The sequence below is a fragment of the Hoplias malabaricus genome, chromosome 1 (genome assembly GCF_029633855.1).
Source record: "Hoplias malabaricus isolate fHopMal1 chromosome 1, fHopMal1.hap1, whole genome shotgun sequence".
Taxonomy (NCBI): Eukaryota; Metazoa; Chordata; class Actinopteri; order Characiformes; family Erythrinidae; genus Hoplias; species Hoplias malabaricus.
In genome coordinates, this window is record NC_089800.1 from 73,278,161 (window position 1) to 73,303,805 (window position 25,645).

The following is a 25,645-nucleotide window of genomic DNA, read 5'->3' on the forward strand; positions in this document are numbered from 1 at the left end:
TTTTTGTCTAAAATTGTATTGCTCTTTAAAGGGGTGTAATTGCATCATAATGCTATATTATTATCTTTATATCAGGGGCATATAATGGTCTTTAAATGACAATAATATTGTATCACAATTATTTCTGGGAAAATATATCAATCATACAATATGGATATTGTGACCGGCCTACACACATTCAACAATGGTGTGTGGCTTTGCCTTAAATGGATTTCTCTGGATTCTTTTCACAGTATTTAGATGTTATTATATACGTGTTATCCATCCATTCATTCATTATCTGTAACCCTTATCCAATTCAGGGTCACGGTGGGTCCAGAGCCTACCTGGAATCATTGGGCGCAAGGCGGGAATACACCCTGGAGCGGGCGCCAGTCCTTCACAGGGCAACACTCACACATTCACTCACACACTCACACCTACGGACACTTTTGAGTCGCCAATCCACCTACCAACGTGTTTTTTTTTAACTTAGGGAGGAAAACGGAGCTATATGTGTTATAGCTGATTGTTAATGATTTACGGTGTAAACTGCATATATAAAAACAGTAATAAAACCTCTGAAATCTAACACAGTAAGTGTACAAATAATTGTGCTTTTATTAACATATATATGTAATTCAAAATTCAAACCATGGGCTTTTGTCATGTTATGACAATTATTGTGTAGTACTAAAAATGACAATTGTCATTATATTAAGCTAAAAAAAGAACCCTAAAATTTAAGTTTGTACACTGCAATCACCATTGCTAACATCGAAATGACCATCTTTAAATCATATAAACCAATGAGCTTTTGGCTACAATATTATTCCCAAGAACAGAACAAATTGATGCACATGGTTTTCTCTCTTTTTTTTTTTTTTTTTGACAGGATACGATTTTTTCGCTTGCCGTTTTCAAACTAATTAATTTTTATGTTTTTGTTTGTTTGTTTGTTTGTTTGTCATTTAATTTAATGTAACAATTACCATAAAACATCAAAAGGGCTGGGTTTGAATTTTGAATTAAAATTATACTTATAAATCTTAATAATGTATTTGTACATCTAAGTGGGGCTGTTAGAAACAGAGTGGAGTGAAATCTAATGGCCCCCTGAAAGGTATAATTTTACCTTAAATCCTTTAATTTTTCAAAAATTATACACACTTCAGGTGTTTGTGATATGTGCACGAAAGCTGCACCAAAAAAACAAAAAAGCGATGACCTTCACAAGTACCACAGCTAGAGGACTAAACCGTGACAATGATGATGTGCAGGCGTGCTTTGTAAATATTATGACCATGATGAGTTGCAGGGATGGGATGGGCTGGGGTGGGGTATGGGCCCCAGCAGTGAGACTAACCTCATGTTGCTCTACATTCCTTTTGGAACTTTTCAGGGTCTTCTTGGCATCTGGAGCTACTTAGGTTCAGACATGTGGGGGAAGGGGGTCTCCAGCTCAAACTTACTTAGAACTGTTTCACAAGTTCAACTCATCTGGAGCTTGGGTTTATTAAATAAAAAGGAAAGAAAGCAAGCTGGGATTTCTTGGCAGACTCTGATATTTTGAATGTGTTTGTGCATGTTTGAATATTTTTGTCTATGCGTATGTTAGAGTTTGGCAGGCCACCCTGGACAGCCCCTTCCTGACAACACTGCTATTCACAGAGAGACAGGAAGTCAAGACAGAGAGAAGGAGAGAGAGAGTGAGAGAGAGAGAGAGAGTTTTTGGGTGTTTCTGGGCATTTCAAATCCTATTTGGGTATTTGTTAGAAAAGGAGAAATACCAGTTCCATTAAAGGAAAACTGAAAGTCAGAGGGAGCAAAGGAAGGAGCTGGAGGAGTCCTCTTATCTCAGAGAGACTTTTTGCTAGAGAGATTAATAAGGCAAGAAAAAACGGGGGGCTATAAGAGAGGATTTCGTGATGTGAAAGACAGAACGATGAAGAAAACAGCTGCTGCAGCCCAAGAATGTGGATCATCTAGTAGGTGAGTATACAAACAAATACTGAATTACACTTTTCGGGACTTCTTTAGTTTTCTAGAACTTTTAGCAGCATACACTACATTGAACTCCTTTTCTCGGATTAAAAAAGGCTTACTATGACAAGTATCCTGGACTTTTTTTTTATTTTCTGCTTGCAAAATATGCATTGCAAAACAATCTTAAAGATTACTAAGTGTTTCAACAGTTGAGATTGTATCTATAGGAGAGATGTTTCTATAAAAGAACAAGGGGAAGAAAAGATGATTTTTTACAAGAAAAGTAAAAAAGACTTTATTAAAACTTAAACAGCATCAAGTAATAAAATAGAATTACACACAATAGAGCAAGGGCCTTTACTGAACATTAAAAAGATTTATCTGGACTTCTTTAGTCTCAATATCTTCAGTAACACCATCAGACACTACATCTAGCTCCTCTTACATCCTTTATATTCAATGTTGATTCACTTTTACCAATACTTCTGCTGTTTTTTATTTTTTGTTTGTTTTTCTGTTTGCAAAATTTGTATGGCAAAAAGAACCAAAAAATCAGTGAGCGTTTTAACAGAGTTGACATTGCATCTTTGAGAGACATGTTTCTGTACTAGGACAAGGGGAGGAAGGGTGTTTCTTGCGAAGAACAAATTTTTATTGTTTAAGCATAAGAATGTAAAAAAAAAAAACCCACATTTATATGATTTTTTTTATTCTACTACAACTCTACCCTCAGTAACAGCACCAGACACTACACCTAGCTCCTCTTACAGTACTGTGCAGAAGTTTTCGGCACCAGAGGTTATGAGATTTGAAAAGCTATTTACAAGAGCAGTAAGTGTTTATTTGCTAAAAAACTAACAAACAAACAACAAATAGCGGCCAACATTAGAATAAAACCTAATAACATTGTTCCAGTGAGTGTGATATGCTGTGTGTGAATGTGTTGGTTTAAATTTTTCCAAATCTCTCCTCATGGAAGTCCATATTATTTGAGGTTAGCATCCAATACCTACTTTTAGCGGTTAATAAATAATGATTTTAAATGATGTGTGCTGTTGATTTAACAAATTCATGCAATCAAGGAGAATCTGAACAAAATCGTTCGTTAAACTCACTCACACTTACTACTTTATGGGGAAAAAAGTGATATGTCTTATTTGTTTTATATTATATATTTTTTGTATTTACTGTGATGATATCTAACTTTATACAAGCACCACACTTACTGAGAAGGCATTAGTTTAAGAATAAATAATTATTAGGTGCCTAAGACTTCTGCACAGTACGTCCTTATATTCAAAGTTGATTACCATTAATCAACTTTGCTTGCAATATATGTATTGCAAAACAAACGGAATAGGGTGGATCAAGTGGTAAAATAGAACTTGACAGAATTAAACAAGGGCCTAAAAGACAAAATAAAAATATCAACGTGGTTCTTGAGAGCAATGTAACAGAAGAAATAAGTTTAGATTTGCAAAAGAGTCTCTCAGTTGATGGCGCCCTTAAAAATGAGCTCTTTTAAAGGAACACTATGTAATAATTTTAACTTAAAATGACAGCTTCAAAATCAATGTGATGCTCAAGTGCGGTGTAATACAGAGAACAGAGCCTCTGTCTTTGCTAATCTGGGCTCAGCACTGCAGAAACGGCACTATGTACATTTTGGAGAAGGGTAGAAAACTGCCATTCTCCCTCCCCCAATTCACAGATTTGAATACAGTGCTGTTAAAATGAATTATAGTAGGTAGAGCTAGAGGAGCTAAAAAGGAGTAAAATATTAATAAATATAAATAAATAAACACATTAACGTAGTGTTCCTTTAAAGAACCTCATAATGTAAAGGTTCTGTACCAATTGCCAAGTACCCCGTTAAGAACTTTAATTATTTTTTTAACAGTGTATTTTACAGCAATATTTTACCAGTGCCTATTTTATCAGCCAGGAAATGAACTTTACCTGAATTTGCAAGCAAATACAATTTAGTATGTTTCTATTATTTGCTTTTCTACCAAAGGTCTTTGTGGTCATCTTGCAGCCTACAGCAGCAGAAGTGTTGCTCTTTCATTCAACTACAGGTATCTGTATGTTTCTTTGATCTCTCTGCAGGGTGACCTCAAGGCCGTTGTAAATCTGCAAACTTCTTTTCTCCCAATCCTTCATTATGCACCATGCTCTCCTCGGCTCCTGCCACAGCCCCGCCTGGCCTCCCAAAACCCAACTGCCCAAGCTCTCCTACTCCTGTGAGAGCCAACTGCTCGTCCTCCCCTCCATCTACATCTCCAGTACCACTGGTTGACCTTTCAGTCGACCCTCCCCTGCAGCCCACCTCCCCTCCACTGCCTCTTTCACCTCCTTTCTCCAGCTGGAAAACCATTTCTCCGTCTCTCAACCCTAAACCATTCTCTCCTCCAGCCCACAAGCCCATGTCTCCGCAGGTGCCCAAGGCAGTCTGCCCACCCGTCCCTGCACAACAGCCTTCATCTGTTCCTAAGGTGTCCTCCACAGCTATGTCCAGACCCCCACCACGTCCTGGCTCCAAGCCCTCCTCTCCTGCTCTCGCCAGACCCCCGCCACCACATGTCGTAAAAAGTCCCCTCACACTAGTTTCATCTGACCAGCCTCAGAAACCAGCTCCTCCAAGTATAAGTGTCTTGGATAAGCTCATTAAGACGTGTCCGGTGTGGCTGCAGCTGGGAATGACACAGGAAAGAGCTGTTCGTATACTCAACAAGGAAGCACCTGGGGTGAGATTATAAATAATGAACACTGGGCAGAAACATCATGATAAATAATACATGTATTGATATTCTGTGCTCCTGGAGGTACAACACTAAACAGGTAGATTAAAGAAAAACTAGGTGAATTTTATTTATTTATTTATTTACTTCTGCAGCTCTCGCTAGTGTAACTCATTTTTGCAGCACTTTCCTGAAATTAAAAGGGGGGGGGGGTGATTTCCTACCCTCCTCCAAATACAGTACCAGTCAAATGCTTGGACACACCCACTCAGGAAGGGTTTCCTTTGTTTGGGGTCATTTTCCACGTTGTGAATGTGCAGCACCAGTCAAAAGTTTGGACATCATCTCATTCAGTGGTTAAATTATTATTATTTTCTACACTGTAAATGAATATGAAGACATAAAAACTATAAAGGAACACCCATGGAATTATGTAGTAAACAAAACAAAAGTGTTAAACAAACCATGTTTTTTTTTACTTTAGATTCTTCAAAGTAGCCCCCTTTTACTTTGATGACAGCTTTGCACACTCTCTGTGTTCTCTCAATCAGCTTCATGAGGTCGTCACCTAGAATGGTTTTCAGTGAACAGCTGTGGCCTCATCAAGAGTTAATTTGTAGAACTGCTCGCCACCAGAGCTTGAGTTGTGCAGACTTTGGGGCTGGTACATAGTTCTATACACTGTCAGAAAATTTGTCACTGTGCTGGTACCTTTTCCTGTCTCTGTGGTGGTACCCTGAAACGTACATACTTGTACCTTTAATTAGGGAACATAATTGTACCTTATTTTATTATAATTAAAGATTTTAAAGTTGTGTTCATTTCATACTCCCCGTTTCATCTCCAGGACTTTTAATTTATTTATTTATTTATTTATTTTATTATGACACAGTTCTATACTGAAAGATTACAAACAGGTATCTCTCCTTCTGTAGAAGAGAATGTAATGTACCTTTAAGGAGCAAAACTGGACTTTTAAACACTGCTGTACTGTTAAAGGAACATTTACACAGTTTGTACCTTTAGTGACCAATAATGTACCTCTACCGTACCTTTTTTTCTGAGAGTGTACAGTCACTAGCCCTATTCCACCAATGACTAATGAGAAGGTGTGTCCAAAATTTTGACTGGTACTGGGTTACATAGTGCAGTTCCTGCCATTCTGAGCCTGGAGTAGCAAACACACAGACTCTAAATCACACTGATTTTAAAGCTGTAATTTTAAGATACAAATTCCTACCTAGTGTTCCTTTAAGGAGGAAAGGAGGATGAATGTAACTGCTGTTAAATGTCCACTAATAATTAAGGTAATGGTACAATGGATTGACATCCAGTCAATGATCTACTATTAGTCGGAAATATGATGGGAATGATTCAGCATAAATATTTATTAAAGCCTCCACTATGCATACAACTCTACCTACCAACTTCTACCTAAGCAGTTTTCATTTATTTATAATGTTCTAAGTAGTTTGACCAGAGGAAGATGGGCTCTCCAAAAAGAGGAATTTATTGTTCCTCCCGAGGTTTATCCGAGGGAGTACTTACTTGCTATGATCTCCAGGCTTGATTATAAACTGATAACTGGATTAGGAACACCTAACTAGTATCTACACTCATTGTCCATCCTGTTTCTCTGCATACTTTCTTTCCCCATTTCACCCTGCTCTTCAATGGTCAGGAACCCTACAGGACCACCGCAAGAATGATTTGCTTGTTGGATCATTCTCAGTGCTGCTGGGACACTGACATGGCGTGTTGGTGTGCCCTGACCTGCTATGAGTGGATCAGACACAGCAGGGCTGCTAGAGTTTTTAAAGCACTCAGCGTCACAGCTGGATTGAAAATAGTCCACCAACCAAAAATTATCCAGCCAACGGTGTCCTATACTGCAGTATCCACTGATAAAGGACTAGAGGACAACCAACACAAACTGTGCAGCAGCAGATGAGCTACAGTCTCTGACTTCACATTTACAAGATGGGCCGAGGTAGGTGTGTCTAACAGAACGAAGAGAAAGTGGACACAGTGTGGACAGCTGTGTCTGATCCACTCGTACCATACACAAACACATCACCACCGTGCCAGTGTCACAGCAGTACTGAGAATGATCCACCAATTGACCATTGAAGAACAGGGTGGGGACAAGAATGTGTGCAGAGAAAGGTGGACAACAGTCTGTAAATGTGGAACAGCAAAGTGCTCCTGTGAGTAGTCAATAGAGCTGATAAAATGGACAATGAGCGTAGATACAATGTAGGTGTTCCTAATCCAGAGATCAGTGTGGATTCAATGTAAATATATATTTCTATCTATAGCTCGTGCCAGTTTCATAGCGTACAACAGACTGTTCTAATGCTGTCAATGTTTCTTCCAAGATTTTTTTAGTGAGACGGGACACAGGCCAGAAGTCGATGGTTGTATCCATGCGTCTTCAGGACCAGCAGGGGGAGCCTCAGATCCAGGAATTTCATGTAAAAGAAGAAAAGGCCTGTGAGTATACAACCTGGAAAACTGTAAACAAGTCTACAAATCCAATATTTAGAAACAATTGCAATAACACACACATATATGTGTATGCACACACTCATAGACAGACAGTAGGTGTTGCATAGGCCAGCGGTGCGCTGTGGAGGAGGGGAGCTGACCATAGGTTTCCTGTTCTCAGCCTTAAACTGCAGCTGTTAAAATTGAGCGGACTTCCTGCCCACTCCACTTTACTTGTCTTGATGTGTGTGTTTGTGAGAGCCAAATATAGGGGATTTTCTCTCTGTTAGCCTCAGTATTTTATATATGGTCACCATCTAAACTCATTTTTAAGGCCACCATTTTACACACACACACACACACACACACACACACACATACGTATGTCACAGGACCACAGGACCACCACAGAGCAGGTAAGATGGGGGAGGTGGATCTTTCTCAGCACTGCAGTAACACTGACGTGGTGTTGGTGTGTTAGTGTGTGTTGTGCTGGTACGAGTGGATCAGACACAGCAGTGCTGCTGTAGTTTTTAAACCCCACAGTGTCACTGCTGGACTGAGAAACAAAAATATCCAGCCAACAGTTTCTTCTGGGTGGCATCCTGGGTCCACTGATTAGGGGACACATTGTAATGTAATGTTGCTAAACATGTTGAAGCTCTCATGCTTTTTTGACCATAAACTTTTTTGTCTCCCTCAAAGTGCTTTATATTGAAGGCTCTCTCCTGGTTTTCGACAATATCTTCAAACTCATTTCGTTTTACTGTGTTAGCAGGTAAGGTATGCTCCAACATCAAAATATTTACCATATGACTATAAAACTGAGCCCATTATAAACACTATATTTTCATTTTCATCTAGGGACATCCTCCCTTTCCCCCTTAAATTACCTCAAGCCATTGTCAGGGCAACTAAATATGAAGACATGGAGGTGATTTCCAGCCTTGGCCTAGGTAATACGTGATGGGTGAACTCAACATCATTGTCACATGACTGACCGACCAGACTAGTGCTGTGTTCTTGTTTTCAATAACTATTAACTCCAGAGAAATGCCAGATTACACACAAAAATTTAAACGCATGTTCCTCTTTTTCTCATTCTGTGAAGTTATAACAGCATTTTAACTTGCTAAGCAATGTGTGTTGTGACGTGTGCCTGTGACTTCCACCTCAGATCACATCACTAGACTGAGTGTATACAGCAGTGAATGCAGCAATTTAGCGCTATGTCCAAAAATATTTCAGAAACTGTGCCCTGTTCATTCTACAGTGCACTAATTTGGGGCTCTGCCATTTTGCAGTTGTGTCCAAAAACAGAGTGCACACAAACAATCCCAAAATGTACAGCAAGAAGTAGTGTACAAATAAAGCATAGCAGGTACCCATAAAGCATTACATTGCTTGGTAAAAACCCACAAGGCAGTGCCTGGAATCTTTCACTACCCTCCTGAATTCAGTTCCCTATTATAGTGCACTATATATATATTGACCGATACCTTTAGCAAGATTTATTATGTTTCAGAGGTAGCCTAATGTAGCTTTAGGAGTCTTGCCTAAGGACTATTATTAGTGTAGTGCAGTGCTCCTGCCTGCGCTAGGAGTTGGACTCTACCCACTAATTTTTAGGCCTACCATGCACCATTTACAATTATTTAGGATAAAATCTTATAACACTAATTAACATTATTATGTACTAAGTAAGTAAATTTATTTTTCTTGCTACAGAGTTCTGGAATTCAACACTGAACAGCCAAATCCATGACAATATGAGTAAATGTGCAGCTAGTGGTGGCATTCGAAGTGCAGCAAATCATAGCAGCTCCTGTGAAATCCAACTTTCTGTTGGTAGCGACCGTCTCTGGTATGTCAACCCTATATTCATTGAGGAATATTGCAGCAGTTTGTCCTCCAGCTCACCTCCACCCATCCTCAGGAGCCAGAGCCTCAACAATCCCCTTCAGGTTCAGGGGCCCAAGTACAAGAGACCCCCACCTTTGCCTCCACGTCCTATTGGTGTATCAGAAGGAGCTTTGGTGCAGGCTTTAAATAAAACAGCAAGAGAGGAGATTACGTCACATGAGTCCACTCTGATCTCACTGAGCTCTCCACCTCTGCCTGTGGTTAAGAAAGAGGAAGGAAACCAGCATGCTTATGCAGAGAGAGGGGGAACCTCAGAGCTCAGCCTTGACGCCGAGACGACCAAGCCAGACGCAGCCAAACCACCTCAGAGCGAAGTGTCAAAGCAGGCTACACGTGTGCCTTCGCACAGGATTCCTCCAGTACCACTCCGTCGCAGGCTGTCAGAGAATCAGCCGTCAGGAGACGACATCCTGGAGGAACCTTCTAACAGAAAGGCTTCCAGTTCCTCTTTACCAGCTGAGACAGAGAGAGAGGTTCCTGGAGAGGCTCCTGTGGCATCTCTCATCTGTCTGGACGACGACAGCAACATGGCACAGTGCGAGAATCTTGAAGAGGCTCCAGTGCAGCAAAAGTCTCAGGTAGATGAAGGCCTTGTAGATCATTCTAAGATATCAAATGGAGCTTCTGCTGTGACTACAGTGCTGGAGGTGGAGGTCAAGAAGCCTGGTCCTCCAGTGCCACCTCCAAGAAGGAAAAGGTTTTCTCAAGCTGTAAACACAACAACTCAAGACGTCAATGACAACCTTGGAGGAACCACCAAAGAACCTATCTTAATGCCACAAACCCCCAAAACTCCTACTTCCACACACCGATTTGTCACGGAAGGTCACTCAAAAGTTCCTGACGTCTCACTGTTCTCTCCTGAAGGAGGTGCTCCCCAGCCAGACCACGACTCCTACTCTACCAGCAGCACAGAAGAGGAGTCGGACACTACAGCGACAAGTGGTATAGTGAAGAGAACACCCACCATCATGCTAGATCGAGCTAAACAGCGACTGTCCTTGGTGAGCTTCTCCACTGTTTTTACAACTTTCATGTCTGCTGACCACAAGCTGCAGAAACGAATTGTGGAGATGGCTCGAGATGGAAACACCTACTTTGGGAACCTTGTGCAGGATTACAGGGCCTACACCCTGGACACCATGCGAAGGCACTCCTCAAGTACAGAAATGCTCCAGGAGATTAGACAAATGATGACTCAGCTCAAAAGCTACCTGATCCAGAGCACAGAGCTGCAGAACCTGCAGGAGTCGGCAGCTTACTCTGAAGAAAAGCTGGGTAAATTGCTTATACAGTTGCAGCACACATTTGTGTAAAGCAGTTGTCACTTATTCTGCTTGTGAAGATAATTCTAGAATTCCTTCTTGAAATTTCACAGTAGCCCCCAACCACCATGATTCAGCTTGAAATTTAGGGTCAAATTAAAACCAGGTGCCAGAAGAAGGTCATTAGGTTCCCTAAAGAGCCTCTGGATGGTTGAGAAATGTATGTAGGTCTAGTAAAGTACCTTATACATATGCTTATATACATGTAAAGGACACATTATAGTAAATGATTTAAGTATAAGTATTGCGGACCCACCGCAGCCCTGAACTGGACATGCAGTTACAGACAATGCATGAATGAATGACCACTAATATGAAGTGTGTATGGTCAGAATGGTCTAGATGTAGCTTTGGCAACATTCACATTACAGGGTTGACTTGTTAAAAGTATGACTTTTCAGCACAGATCTGATTCTGTTAAAGTCTGAGGAACACACAAAATCTGAACTTAAACCTTTTTTTAAACTTAGTTTTAGCAATCTTCTTATTTCCTTGATATGATCTGCATCTGATATGTGGCTGTGTGTCCAGAATAATGGTCAGATAATTCATCATGTGCTTTTCCCCGAAATCACACTTAACTGCACATGCTGTCATCATCCAGTGTGATATGTTGACTTGTGGGTCACACGCATGATTGCGAAAACTTGTGGGTTAGGATTAACTTCAGGGTAGGGATTTGTTCACAGTAATGAAGACATGGTTCACGTAAAATGAATATTTGTTTATTTACTTATTAATGGCATTTGACAGATTTGACATTTCCCCCCAGAATCACATTGTTACAGATGTATACAAATACAGTGTTAGGACTCTTGCTGAAGGACTTTTAGTGTAGCACAGTATTTTGATGAAGCTGGAAATTGAACGGTATGTTGCTGTGTTAAAGGCAGTAGTGCTATCTACTGCATTATATCAACACTTGAACATTATAAATTCACATTAAGCTTGTAATCAGTGTAGTTCAGCTTTTCATGTTCTGTCCACAGTTCAGAATTCTGAAGGCCCATGGCTGTTCACAATTTGTTATTTACACACTCCAAGCTTGACTGAGCTAATGTAGCAAATAATAATTTGCTAATGGATTAAACCAGCAGTGCTGGAGCGGAGAAAAAATTTGATTGGATTGTACTGAAATCCCCTATTTTTATTACCATTCAACCCATCTATGATGAAACAAACTTGTAATTTTATTTACATAAAAATGTCTTGTTTCGCAAAGCCAAAATTAGCTTAAAATGTCTGGATGTTGATTATCCACTTTCTGTCAGAAGATTGTCATGGAATCTGTGGAATATGCAAAAAGAGTCTCTGTAGTACTTTATTAAAATAGTTTAGAAGAAAAAACAGCGTTTGCTGGAGTTTGCTAATAAGGAGATACAAGCTTTGCTTCATAATAACAACCATTTTACATAGCTCACTGGGGGAAGTGTTTAGATTAGTTTCTTGCTGTAGTCATAGAGATCTATTGAGTCATTGCTGAGCTTTGCCTGTCATGTTTAGGGAAGTATTGTGAGAGAATATTTTTGAAGATATGATTTTCCCTTATCTAAGGGATATACATAGTCTTATGGAGTTTATTGTATGATGCAATATCATCAAGCATCTGTGATTTGTTCATTTTCTTGAAGATAGCTTTACCTTACAAACTTACAAAGAAACATTTTCAATGTTTTTACAGAAAGACTTATTTGTATGTTTATGAATACATTAAGAAACTTATGCCAGGAACATATTTAAAAACGTTGGAACAGCAGTTTATTTAACACTGTGTTACCGGACCTGAGGATACAAATTGTTAACGTTTTGCAAGTAGAATTTTTGTCCATTCTTGCTTTTTACAAAATTTTAGCTGCTCAATGGTCTCTGTTTTCTAATGTTTCTCTTAATGGTGCGTCTCTAAATGGAGTAAATAGAGTCCTTGACAGGCAAGTCAGGGACATACAATCTTTTCACACAATGATGTATTGTGAATCTTGTATTGAGAATTATTTGATAAACTTTTCATAAAATCAGGCACAATATAGTGAGCCCTGACACTTTGCTAGCCTTTGATATTTGCTAGCTAATTCTAAGTCTTTAATGGGTGCATTTTAAAAAAAAAAAATATATATATATATATATATATATATATATATATATATTCACTTTTTAATAGTGGAATGTTTGAAAATGGAGTAACTTGTATATTCTACAAACAGAAATGCAAAATGCAATAAAGCTGCTCAGATAAAACATTGGAAATTATTCTTTGTACTTTTGGGTTTTTTTTCAGTGAAGAGTAAAGAAAATGAGTCACAGATTTAAATTTTTATCACAAATATCAAAGAATCCCAACATTTTTGGAAATTGGGGTTGTATGTAAGTACTTTGGGGAATATAATTAAATATATATTTGGTTACATCTTCCCCATAGCCTCAATTACTTGGTAATTGCATTTTTTTTTTTTAAAGAAATGTGTGCTTTGTACTCAAGAACACATTAGACCCTGATTATTTTGTACATGAATTTCATCCAATAATTACAGGAAATTAAATTTTATAGTAATAAGTTAAATATTTAATGTATTCTGGATTCAGAAACAGGAAACCTCTGGGTGTGTATAAGTAATATTTACTCCTGGGTGCTGTACAACCATCAGTAAACTCACAGAAGAAGAATATTACAACTCCCTTCCATGACTTTGTTTTTTTTTTTTTTTTTAACATACTTTGTTTTTTTAACTGGCAAATGTGAATCTCATTTTATAGCTTCACAAAAACCAACTCTATTAGAACAAGCATCAATTCTTGGACCCAGCATAATTTACTCTGCATTATGGACAGAACTATGCCTGCTGTATGAGCATTGTGGTTTTTGACATCCCTCCATAAGCGTTTTGTTGTCATTTTGTGGGTGTTGTCTGATGTTTGCAGTTTCATCATGTTACACTGGTGACAACATATGTGCTGTATTGTCATTGGTCACACCTCTAAGTTTGAGATTATGATGTTACTTTAGATCATGTTGTGCTGATAGTTTCTGGAAGTTTTAAAAAGTTCTATAAGTTACTATTTTCTGGAGCCAATTGATTTTTGCTGTCAACTATGCCTGTAAAGTATAACTCACATGGGTGTTTTTATACTCCCTGAGCCACTGGCGTCGTCGTAGTGAAAAGTGGGACTGAGTTACGAGGGCCCCATCAGAGGGGAGGGCCCTTGAGGAGTCTGGAATATTATTTCCTTATATAATATTAATATTATTTAAGGATCGTAAATAATATTGCCAACTAATGGAAATTGGTAATGTTTTGGGTAAAATCAGTTGATTGGTGGATTGAATTGTGTGTCCTAGCCTTCACATAGCGCCTGAGGACAGGCCTCACCCCTTGCAAGAAATGGTTTAGTCCGCCTTCACCGTTTTTTTTTAACTAGGCCCGTTAACCGCTGAAGCGACAGTGCGCATTAATCCGTGCTGTGAAAGATAAGAAAAGAAAAGAGGCAGGGAAGTTACAAAAAAAACCCCAAAAAACAGAAGTGAGGTAAAGCAACTGCAAACAACTTCTTTTCCAAGAAAGGTGAGCCCAAATGTGAAAGCAAATAGCTTACATTAAATGAACTCCTGTAGTTATAAAACGCTTCAGTACCACCACGATTTTCACTGCTAAAAACTGCATAACACAAAATTAGAAATAATATGGTGCCTTATCTGTAATCTGAGGTACATTTTTGTTTATGCAAAAGTGCTGAGTTTTCCTGCAGGCCTATGATGTTAGGCTACATTTGGTGGCATTTACTGTTATAGCCTTTAATAAAAATAAGTCTTGTGTGATAAGGTTTTTTGTTTTTAATATTTAAGAGTTTTTAGATTAATGTGTGGTGTTGTTGGGGGGTTATGCTAATGGCTTTATGCTTCACAGTGCAGAATCTCAGATACATCCAGGACTTATAGCTTGTTTAAGTAGCATTTTAAGCTGCTGTATTTGTACTTATTTCTTATTCTTTTTTCATGTATAGGCTTCCTGACCCATGCCTGCTTCATAGCTGTTAACATTCCAAATTAATTTCTGTCTTTTCTTTTCCTTTAGAGATAATCATTGAAGCAGCCCTCTGTAAGAGTGTCCTGAAGCCTCTGAGGGAGCCAGTGTATAATGGGCTGAAAGACATTCATTCCCGGACAGGCACTTTGAGGAGACTAAAGGAGAACCAGCAAGTAGTTTTGGGCACCACAACCACAGACTTAGGGGTAACCACCAGTGTTCCCGAAACCCCTGTCATGGAGAAGATCCAGACGAGGCTGGGAACTCTGCATCAGGAATATTCACCTCAGAAGAAGATCAATGTGCTCCTCAAAACCTGCAAGATCATCTATGAGTCCATGTCTGTGGGCTGCCCAGGTCAGAGAAAGAATATACTTCACATTTATTCTTCACATTTTTCAGAAACATTTTTAAATTTATGTATTTATTTATTTAGGTTTTTTTTTGTAAAATATAATAAAAAAAGAATGGAGAAGTTTTATAAATGTATACAAATTGGAAAATTTTCCACAATTTTAATTACTTTTTAATTGCTAAAGATATACACTGTTGCAGTTTTGCAAGTTGTTGGCAACATGGTGGTGTCTCATGCAGTACTGTCTGAGAGCTGAAAGGCTGAATGGAATATTCAGTTTCCAACTTTACATTAAAATGTCTCCAAATAATTTCATTTTCAGTCAGTCTTTTCATCCAATGATTCTACATTATAGTGACACCTAGTGGCCTGAATATAAACTTAATCTATTTTGATCAGGGCCACCCTAAATTGGGGTAACCCGAACTGTGGATCTCAGTCTGGTCCATTCAGGGACTAGAAAACAGTTTGAATCTTAATTTCATGTGAGTTGCAATTTATAGAAAAATTGACTAACAGTGTCACTTTTATAAATATTGCTCGCTAATTTTTGTTGATGAATGACTGAATGCCAATTTAAAAATTTGTAGCCCCTTGGAATTTGAGAGCTGTACTATTTCAAGTAATAGATTTAATTTAAAAATGATTATTTTTTTCAGTCTTAATTGTAACAGATTATGCTTATATAATTTAATTTTGGATTACAAAGAGTGTTTATTGCAATACTTCTGCAGTCTCAATTTTTATTATTATTTAATGGTTTAATGAAAAGATTTATTATTATTATTATTATTATTATTATTATTATTATTATTATTATTATTAATTAATTAAACTTAGTGCTTACATAATAATAAAAGTGAGGGACATTTTAATTGCTTTTACTCTGCTCTACCTTTAATTCTTTACTCCCAAAATTAACTGCAATGTAACAACAGTTGTCATCAACAATACATAAAAAGGAAACACAGTTCAGCAACTGCATTGCAAAATCCAGACTAATGGTTGTTTGGCCTTAACTGAGTTGGTTTATTCAAGAAAAGTAAACAGACTTTAGCCTGTATGTGTGGTAGGGTAATGTGAAGAAAAAAAAGTTAAGAGTTAAACAAAGAATTTCCTGTGGTTGAGAAATTAAGAGGCTTTTATAGCTGTTCTCTGGTGTGTGAACATTTCTGGTCAAAATACTACTGTATTTACAAACCTTTGCCTGAAAACTTTAGACACATTGTTTAAAATATCATTAATACAACTATCTGTGGTTTATTACTTCTCTTTAAATTGTATGTAACTGACAAAAGTACAAAGAACAATTGCTAAGTGCTACTACGTTTTTATTTTTATTTTTATTTTTGGGTAAACATATATACATATATTAATATAAATGATGCCTGCAATCATTCAAAAGAGTTGGAACAGAGGCCTGTATACCACAGTGTTACGTCACCTTTCCTTTTATTCGTGCTTATCTGGGAACTGAGGATAAAATTTGCTGAAGTTTGCAAGACTTTATAAAGAAATTATTTTGAAAAACCCTCCAGAAATGTTGGCTTCACCAGCCATAGTTCCATATTCAGCCTTCTCTGATTATCATCTTAATAATGTGCCATGCATTTTCAATAGAAAACAGAACTGGACCGCAGGCAGTACAGTCAGGCACACAAGTTCTGTGGATACGAAGCCATGGTGTTGTAGCACACGCAGAGTATTGCATTGGTTTAAAGCTTCGTGTTAAAGCTTCAAGAAATTATTGTTTTTATTGCATTTTACAAAATATCTTAATTTTTCTGGTAAAACAAAACTATATTAGATTAGATTACTTTCCAAATATGTTAACTTCTAAAATGTGTGTTTTTGTTTTATGTAGAGTTTGTATTTATTAAAAAAAAAAAATTAATTAATTCATTCATTATCTGTAACCCTTATCCAGTTCAAGGTCACGGTGGGTCCAGAGACTACCTGGAATCATTGGGCGCAAGGCAGGAATGCACCCTGGAGGGGGCGCCAGTCCTTCACAGGGCAACACAGACACACACACATTCACTCAAACTTTTTTTGCTTTTTGGACCGTGGGAGGAAACTGGAGCATCCGGAGGAAACCCACGTGGACACAGCTAGAACACACCAAACTCCTCACAGACAGTCACCCGGAGCGGGACTTGAACCCATAACCTTCAGGTCTCTGGAGCTGTGTGACTGCGACACTGTCTGCTGCTCCTCCGTACTGCCCATGAGTATTAATGCATATACCAAAATACTCAATGAAATTCATTCCCATTGCGAATTGTGATTGCCAAGGAGTGACAATTACCCTAACAATACAAGCACACATTTGACCAGATATGAACACATTTTATTTATGACTGTATGTGGTTTTGGGTTGTGTAGGGAAGGCCCATGGCGCAGATGACTTCTTGCCTGTGCTGATGTATGTACTGGCTCGCTGCAACATGTCAGCACTCTTGTTGGATGTGGAGTATATGATGGAACTGATGGATCCTGCACTACAATTAGGAGAGGGTAAGGACACAGAAGTACAGACACATTTTCTATTAAAATTATTCAACACATATTGCAAATTAGGTTTATGAGCAACGTTTACAAACTTTCAACTGTTTGCTATAAACCAAACAAGAACAATTTAAAAAACTTAACTGATGTAACAATGGGTTTCTCCAAATTCAGTACAAAATACACAATTTATTTCAACTACTCATACATGTCTGAGACGATGAGCAGTTGGAATAACACCCTAGAACTTGGTTTTACTTTAACTGACTTATATTTGTACATGACACCTCTGAGCAGAGCTTGAAGTGAAAAAAAGAAATTGCTGGTAATCTTCATATTCACATTGGTGTGTGGATTGGCCATTATCAGCAAATCATTAAATAATTTATTCTGAAATTCTGGCTTCAGTAAAATATAACAAGGAGATATTACTAATGTTTGGATCACCATTTGCCAAATTATTAATTTAATTATATCACTTTACTATATTTGAAACAGTTGTGTCATTGTCTGACTTGCTTGTTAATTGTGTCCTTTTAGAACCAGGTCAACACCATTACTTAGCATTAACATACTGTAACATTGACTAGGTTAACATTAATACTACTTGTCTTGTACTAGACTTGTCTAGAGAACAGGAGCAGGTGAGCATCACACAGTGCCTCCTGGGTAATGCAGTTTTTATGGTTTGTAATTGTGTACCAGGGCCTGAAATGGAGAGGAGAGAAATAATACTGAGAGGGCCCAATTAAATCTGTTTTATTTGTTAACCAATTTACAATGAGTTTATTCATAAATGTCTTTAAAACCATTATAACATCATCTTAAACAAAAGATCATTGTAGAAGTTTATTGCATGGAATGTGTGTGTAAGAATGCGCAAACTCACTTATTGTTAAACAAAAGACAGCTTGCCCTCAACAATAACACTGTGGTGCATTAAAAAGCTTCAAAATAAGAATTAAATTATAATTAAAAGTGTAGTCCCGAGGGTGCTTTCTGTTGGAATATAATATGTAGGTGAAAACAGCTTCACACACTTTCTTTTTCAGCCACTGACTGCAAATGTGGATGTATGTGCACAGAAACAAGATGCATGTTGGGATTAGTAGTGAGTGCAGGAGATAAATTGTTTTCAGATTCGGCACATTTCAGTCTTATTATGATCACTAGCACAGAGGCTGGTTAAAGTTGATTAGAAAAGCCAGGAAGTTTGAATTAAATCCTTCAGAGAGTTTTTACTATTGCCACCTATGGTTAGGAACAAGTATCAGTCAGTTGTGATGCAGGTCAAATGCGTCCATGCACCCTTAGTAATTTACAGTGCATTCATGTAAGTTATACGTGTTTGCAGGCTCATACTATCTCACAACCACCTATGGAGCTCTGGAGCATATTAAAAACTATGACAAGCAAGCCGTGACCAGACAGCTCAGTCTGGAAATCCAGGACTCCATTCATAGGTGGGAGCGCCGCCGTACCCTCAATAAAGCCCGTGCCTCACGCTCCTCTGTACAGGTAAGATTCAATTACACATTCATCCACTCTATATATTCCTTTGTGACAAGGAGTTAAGCTATGCTGTGCTAACATGTAAAAAACCTTAGCATGCCTAGCATTAACAACATTAGCAATACAGGCTTCTTTTCTTATCCTAATGACCTTTCATTCAAAATAGTAAGACCGGTTTAACTTTTGACTGAAGTACGGTTGAGAGAAAAAAAGCCTAAATTTTACCTGGAAATAAATATTTTCCTCAAACATTTGTGTAAAACAGCTGGACCATTTTATATATTTAATGCCTCCCTTTGCAATGATAACTGAACTAAGGGACACACATGTCAAGATATCTGAATTAATTCCTACATATAGAATCTCTTTAGATCTTTCTGTCTCTAAACTCTGCACATGGACTCCCCTCTTTAGCTCATCCAACAGGTTTTTTATTTTGTATAGGTCACCGTTTTTTGGTCAATTTCATTTTCCAGTTGCTTTAAACTTCTTAATTACTGCCCCAATAGTAAAATTGTTATTTTCAACTGCTTAGCTAGTTTTTTTTTTTCACATAAATCTTTTTTCTTTGGCACTCAATATTTCTTTAAACTCTTACACAGTTCTCATAGGGAGTCCAATGGAATTTGGCCTAACAATAAGTAATAAGTAAAATAAGTGAACTTAAAGCGGACATATTATTGAAAAAGAAATTGTGCATGTGCACATTAATTTGGGGCTCTGGAGCAATTACTAACACAAAAACGTGAAACAAGACAATCTAGTTTGTTACTTGTGGTTTGCCCAAGTCAGTAATCATAGAATAAAAGAGCTTTCTTAGAGCATATGCATATTTAACACAGCTCCTGTTTCTAAGTTTCCAGGTTTTTCAGCAGTGGCCCCCTTTTAAAGAGATGTTAAACTAGTCACTAAAACTGCGTTTTATCATCTGCTGAATATTGCATGCTTATGTCCCATGCTTAGTGACGTTTGATGCTAAAATGTTGGTGAATGTTTTGATTTTTTTCTCATATTGATTATTGCAATTCACTGTTCTACAGACCTCCAGTCAAACTGTTAAACTGTCTTCAACACTGCACTCAAACATGTCTCAAACGTGTACTCAAATATTTGCCTAACTGCCCTAATAGCTCCATTGAGAAACAGTGATTTAAATATTTTTAACAGGGCCGATTAGACAAGGAGCAATATATGCTGTGGTATTGGATATTTGTGGTATTTTGACCAAATCATGCAAAAGATTTTACAATGCTGTCTCCTGCCTCAATCTATGGTTGTACCAGGTAAAGCCCCCCCCCAACCTTGGATATTCAGATCACATTTTGTTACGCTAATTCCAGCAAACACACTGCTGATCCAACAGTCCAGGTTCTGAAGCAGGTGAATTTTGATCAGGAAACTGAATCTACTGGGCCTGAACACGTCTCTCTGCAACTGGATCCTGGATTACCTAGCTGAGAGACCTCAGTCAGTCCAGATCTGAAACATCACCAGCACCACCACGCTAAGCACTGGGGCCTCCCTTAGATCTGTGTGCTCATTCCACTGCTGTTCACTCCACTGACTCACAACTATACAGCCATGCAGAGCTCAAATAACATCAGGTTTGCAGATGACACTACCATGGTGGGTCTCATCAGCAAGACTGACGAGTGACAAGCATACAGAAAGGTGGTGCAGTGACTAATAAACTGGTGTAGAATCAACAACCTGTCTCTGAATGTGGACAAAACTAAAAAGATGATTGTTGACTTCAGAAGAAAAGAGCAGGATCATTCTCCACTAAACATCAATGTCTCCACTGTGGATATTGCCAAGAGCTCCAAATTTTTTGGTGTTCACTTGGCAGAGAATCTCAGTTGGTCCCTCAAAACAGGTTCCATAATCAAGAAAGCTCAAAGGTGTCTCTGCTTTCTGAAAAAATCTCCTACCTCCTGGATGGAAGGACTATCAAGTGCATCCTAAGCAGCTGCATCACAGACATTTTATTAAGACCCAGAAAAAAGTGTGGAAAAGGCATAAAGTTGGTCCCGTTTAAAATTATACTTCAGCTAAATTTCCTTTATAGGACTTTTCAGGTGTGCCAACAACTGTGGAACACAGGTTTGAGAAAATATTTATTTAAAGATGTAGGGTTTCACTACTTTTAATCTTTGAACTTCAAAGTTGCTCATGTATTATTTATAAGAATTTTTGGAGGTTGGGACATTTCTGTGAAAATCTGATGGCATTTACACACGAGCATTAGTGAGGTCAGGTACTGTTATTGGATCATTATTTATGGATAGGATAGTCTCATATTGCCACATTTTAGCATTTAGCATGGCCAATAGCCACCTACCGCTGCAGAAGAGGAATTTGACTGATATCCAAAAGGTCACATGTCTGCTATTTTGGCATGATATGTTGGAGGAGGATTCACATTGGACCAGTGCAAAATTATACACGGAAGTGTGTATACATGGATGTACAGCCAATCAGAATGCTACTGGCAGAACCTAGATGCCAGGTTAGTGCACTGAATGTATCAGAGTCTGTCTACTTGTGGGCAGAGCGTCTGTGGCTGAGATTATCGATAGGATTACTTCAACTCAAACAGAGTGCCACATAAAAGATCCAGTGCTCCATTGACTATATGCTTTGTTTGGCACTGAGCATGGCGACATAAAGCTTATGTACAACTGCTCCAGAGTGACCCATTTTATTTGATGATTTTTCTAGTTTTTCTAGGAGATATATAAAAGCTGAGCACAATGTTCACACTGGGTGCATTACTATCCTTTGAACATACAGTGTATATATATATTTTAATTTAAAAACATTCCTCTCTGCAGGATTTCATCAACGTGTCATTCTTGGAGGCTGGTTCCAACACTAAGACCCTGGGAGTGCGCCCCAACACCACTGCTCGGGATCTGTCAGCGCAGTGTGCAGAGAAATTTGAGGTACTGGAGCCAGACTCTTACTGTCTGACCGTGTTAGTGGATGGCCACTACAAGTCACTGACCCCTGAGGAGTTCCCACTCGCTATCAAATCTAGCTTGCACCACAGTGAGCCACGCAAGGAATATTACTTTGTTTACCGTCACGGACGCTGGCCAGGACAGGAGCCTGAAAGCCAGACATTACCTCCCTCTGACCCTATCCCTGCCCAAGAGGACAGTCTGATCTGAGAAACTTGTCAAAGACAGGGTACAGTAGTTTATAAACTGGACATTAATATTGAATTGACATATGGCACCATTACAGCCTATTCCAAAACTGCAATTTGAAGTATTAGGAGCTACGCCAAGGTTATAATCAATTTGAAACTTTTTTTTTTTAATCTTAAAAATCAGTGAGGACAAAGCAGCAGTGCCTTTACTCTTTATACTCTTTCTTTTTAAAGAAGCAATCAGACATGTTTTATTATTATTATAATAATTCATGCATTCATTAATTCATTGTCTGTAACCGCTTCTCCAGTTTAGGGTTGTGGTGGGTCCGGAGCCTACCCGGATTCACTGGGCGCAGGTTGGGAGCACTAATAATAAATATGAAAGTTATTTACAGTTTTTCTGTACAGTGCAAATCACATGATATAATAAACAAGTTTGTGCTCCATAGAATGTGTCCCCAACATGAGAGCAGCCATGTTTAAAACAGGTTTAGTAAGGAGTCCCCTGATAAATCCAGAAAACTCTTAAATATTTTTAATGCGAAGAAGAATGTTTGCAAAAAGTGACTGATTGCTTCTTTAAAAATTACCATTTTTAATTTCACAAAATATATATAGTATATATATATGAACAGACTCTCCACATTATGTTATTTCCAACTATTTGACACTGGTTTGTCAATTAAAGAAGGGAATGTATGGATTTCACAGACCACAACTTCATTCTGGTGCTTGTTTTTTTTAGTGACTGTTTTATATATTTGTTCTCATTTTCACACGTAATGTTTCCTGTAAGACAGAATAAACACAGTCCTTGGCCTATTATTCATAAAACTTCTAAAAGTAGGACTGCTGGTATGGGATGTGTGTCCTCTCATTCACCGTGGCCATACAAACAAGAACAAGTCATATCAGTATTCCTACTATAAGAAGCCTGGAATAATGGACAATAATAACTCATCATTAAAAAACAAACAAAAAACTAACAAACAACAAAAAAAAAAAATAAAAATAAATAAAAAAGCAAGGCTGTGTAGTCTATCTGGGAATAAAATGTTCATTTATTTTTTATTAATTCTGCATTTATATGACATGTTTAAAATGTTTGTTACATTTTCATATTGTTACCATTGTATAATAATTAAATTTGTCTTCAAATTCTGGATCATATCCCAAGTTATAAATACAGTTACCAGTAATTACAAAAAAAATGTTTGTATGCATGACTTAAATCACATGAATAATGTTTATATAACTCAAAGACAATAAGGAAATATATTTTCAAATTCAACCAAAGCAAGGTCACTTTTTTTCTCTCCAAAATAAATGATCATAATCCATGAAGTATTCTAAATGTGCATTGTTAATATTTACTATTAAAAACATGAACAAAAAAAAAACAGGAATTACTTGTGTAATGTACTTACACTTCCCTTTTTGTACAATTAGAGGTTGGTTTATGCTCTTTTTATCTGTTTTTTTTTTTTTTTTTTTTTTTTTTTTTAACTTTAAACAGGAGGATCCAATCCAGGAAACACTCTGTGTTTTTGTACAGAGGCTAAAGAAGAAATAACTTTAGTCTTTTTCAGTGTTCCATTCAGTGCATCCGAGAGTAGAGTACCATGTCATATTGCAGAAGTAATTTGAGATTAACCGTTAAGAGTAATCCACAACGTCCCAGTTTAAAGCCACTGCACATATGCACAGCATATGTCTTTCTATAAAGCGAATGTTGTGGTCTCTGATGCATCCTCCACCATCACCACGCAATGTTGGATTTTGCACCTATCAATGACAACAATCTGGATGGTCCTTTTTGTCTTTAACGTGGAAATCAATTTTAATTTTTCATATTTCATATCAACAAGCTGAAACATGAAATCCTTAGATCACATAACTCATTAGCAGTTCCAAATATTAGATTAGGTGTATGACTTTCTCCTTGTACCACAAAGTTTCAGGTTGCATTTTTTTTAAAACAGTGATAGACTCTTAAGTTTTTTTTTAAGTACCCCCAAGTCCATGTAGCTATACTTGAACTGTAGTGCAACCTGAGGGCTAGAAGGTCTTGTTCATTCTATAATGGTGTCCATCCTTACCCTACATGTACATGGGATTTCTCCAGATTTCCTGAAACATTTCACAGTATTACATATGGCAGATGGTAAAAGACTTACACCTGTTTATAGTGTAATGCTTCAAAACTTATAAGAATTTTCTATAAACTTTTCACATTTATTTTGCACTCTCCCAACATTTTGGAATTTGTTGTAGGGATCACATTAAAATTTTGTTTATATCTAATACACAGTACATAATTAAGATGGTCATTGAAAACATTGGAAATCTTCTCTTTGTGCTTTGTCAATTAAATAAAACTTCAAGAGAATTAAAAGATTATTGTTATTTACAAAATGCCCCAATCATGTATTTTACACCGATAATTTCCCGTTTAAATACGTTTAGATTATACAGGCTAGGCTAACTTGTTTATAATATGTAGTGGCAAGATTTGCCATTTTATTGGAAAAAGAAAAGAGGTGTAAGATAAGGACATGAAGACAGTAGGTAGAGAAAGAAAAACTTGTTCTAGAGTCCACCAGATTCTTCAGAAAACAGTGGAAGTTAGTAAATCAGGAGGAACTGGAGGATACTAAGATACAACAGGAAGAGTTAAAAGCAAGTGAGATTAGAGGAAAGGAGCATTCTAGGGCAGCAATTAAACATCCTTGCAGGTTTGTGAAGACCCTATTTAGTAAGTCTGGGAAGCTAAAAGATGGAAAGATAAACATAGATGAGGATTTTCATAGTGTGTATTCAGATGAGGAAAAGGCAAATGAGCTAGACCTGTCAGCAGATATTCCCCCAGTGGGTGCCGAGAGTGGAATAGGGGTTTGAATTTCAAAGTTGTGCAGTAGATAGTTTAGTGTGCAAAACAGGCTTAGTTCCAGGGTCCAATGGGGAGCCATGCTGTATGTATTGTATGTGCTACATACTGTCCCTGACAGCAGATAAATTGACACTAAACTGCAAAAGGCAATGACCTTAGGTTCTATAGGTTGTTACTAACATAGCAGTATATTTAGAAATCAAACTCAGATTGAAAAGGAAGGAAAAGGGAACTCCACGTTGTACTTCTAGACTTGGCTACTGCATTTGGCTCTGTACCACATACTCCAGCATGGAAGTCATTTGATTTATTGGGCAAGGGTCAAAGGATGTGCTCGTTATAGTAGCTGACCAGTCACAAAAGCAGAAGGAAGCCGTTTAGCGCATTGAAGCTAAGGGAAAAGGTAGGGCAGGGCAATGCTGAGGTCAGTTTTTTCATTTTAAGCATTTAGTAAAGCCAAGTTGCCATAGAGAAGACAACTTTCTACTTGTTTTATTCGAGAGCTGGAAGAGGAATAAGAACCTTGCAGACAACAAAACCTAGAGACAATGGCTCAAAGGGGGAATATAGAGACGAGGAGAATTATGGAAGATAATTATGGCAAATGGTAGCGAGTCATACTAAGTGAATCCCATTTGATCCCTAAACCGTACACTTAGCCCTATGCCTCCATTTTGCCTAGGGGTAGTGATGTCTCAATTCCTGTTGAGAAAGAGAGGTACGGTCAAGGGGTAGGGCTATATACCCCTTGAAATGGAGATTT

The 25,645-nt window shown here is 37.8% G+C and overlaps 1 protein-coding gene across 4 annotated transcripts; it reads left to right on the forward strand.

The window, feature by feature from the left end:
• The first annotated feature begins 1,698 nt into the window (after positions 1 to 1,698).
• Positions 1,699 to 23,085, forward strand: rin3 (Ras and Rab interactor 3). 4 transcript variants are annotated; one of them, XM_066673281.1, is made up of 10 exons: positions 1,699 to 1,971; positions 4,075 to 4,712; positions 7,085 to 7,199; positions 7,899 to 7,971; positions 8,058 to 8,149; positions 8,922 to 10,394; positions 14,509 to 14,817; positions 17,201 to 17,332; positions 18,678 to 18,841; positions 21,670 to 23,085. In XM_066673281.1, exons 2-10 carry the CDS (start codon positions 4,137 to 4,139, stop codon positions 22,006 to 22,008), a joined length of 3,273 nt encoding a protein of 1,090 aa, XP_066529378.1. In that variant the 5' UTR covers positions 1,699 to 1,971; positions 4,075 to 4,136; the 3' UTR covers positions 22,009 to 23,085. The 4 variants fall into 4 exon arrangements, 2 of the variants coding, with proteins under 2 accessions (XP_066529378.1, XP_066529387.1); XR_010802768.1 differs by lacking the exons at positions 18,678 to 18,841; positions 21,670 to 23,085 and adding an exon at positions 16,743 to 17,046; XR_010802769.1 differs by lacking the exons at positions 18,678 to 18,841; positions 21,670 to 23,085 and adding an exon at positions 16,743 to 16,990 and having other exon boundaries at positions 17,201 to 17,315.
• Positions 23,086 to 25,645: the final 2,560 nt, after the last annotated feature.

Coding starts and splice junctions, on each gene's coding strand:
- rin3 (XM_066673281.1), top strand. CDS start 4,137: ATGCTCTCCTCGGCTCCTGCCACAGCCCCGCCTGGCCTCCCAAAACCC. Junction 10,395..14,508: donor TTACTCTGAAGAAAAGCTGG/GTAAATTGCTTA, acceptor CTTTTCCTTTAG/AGATAATCATTGAAGCAGCC. Junction 18,842..21,669: donor CCTCACGCTCCTCTGTACAG/GTAAGATTCAAT, acceptor TCCTCTCTGCAG/GATTTCATCAACGTGTCATT.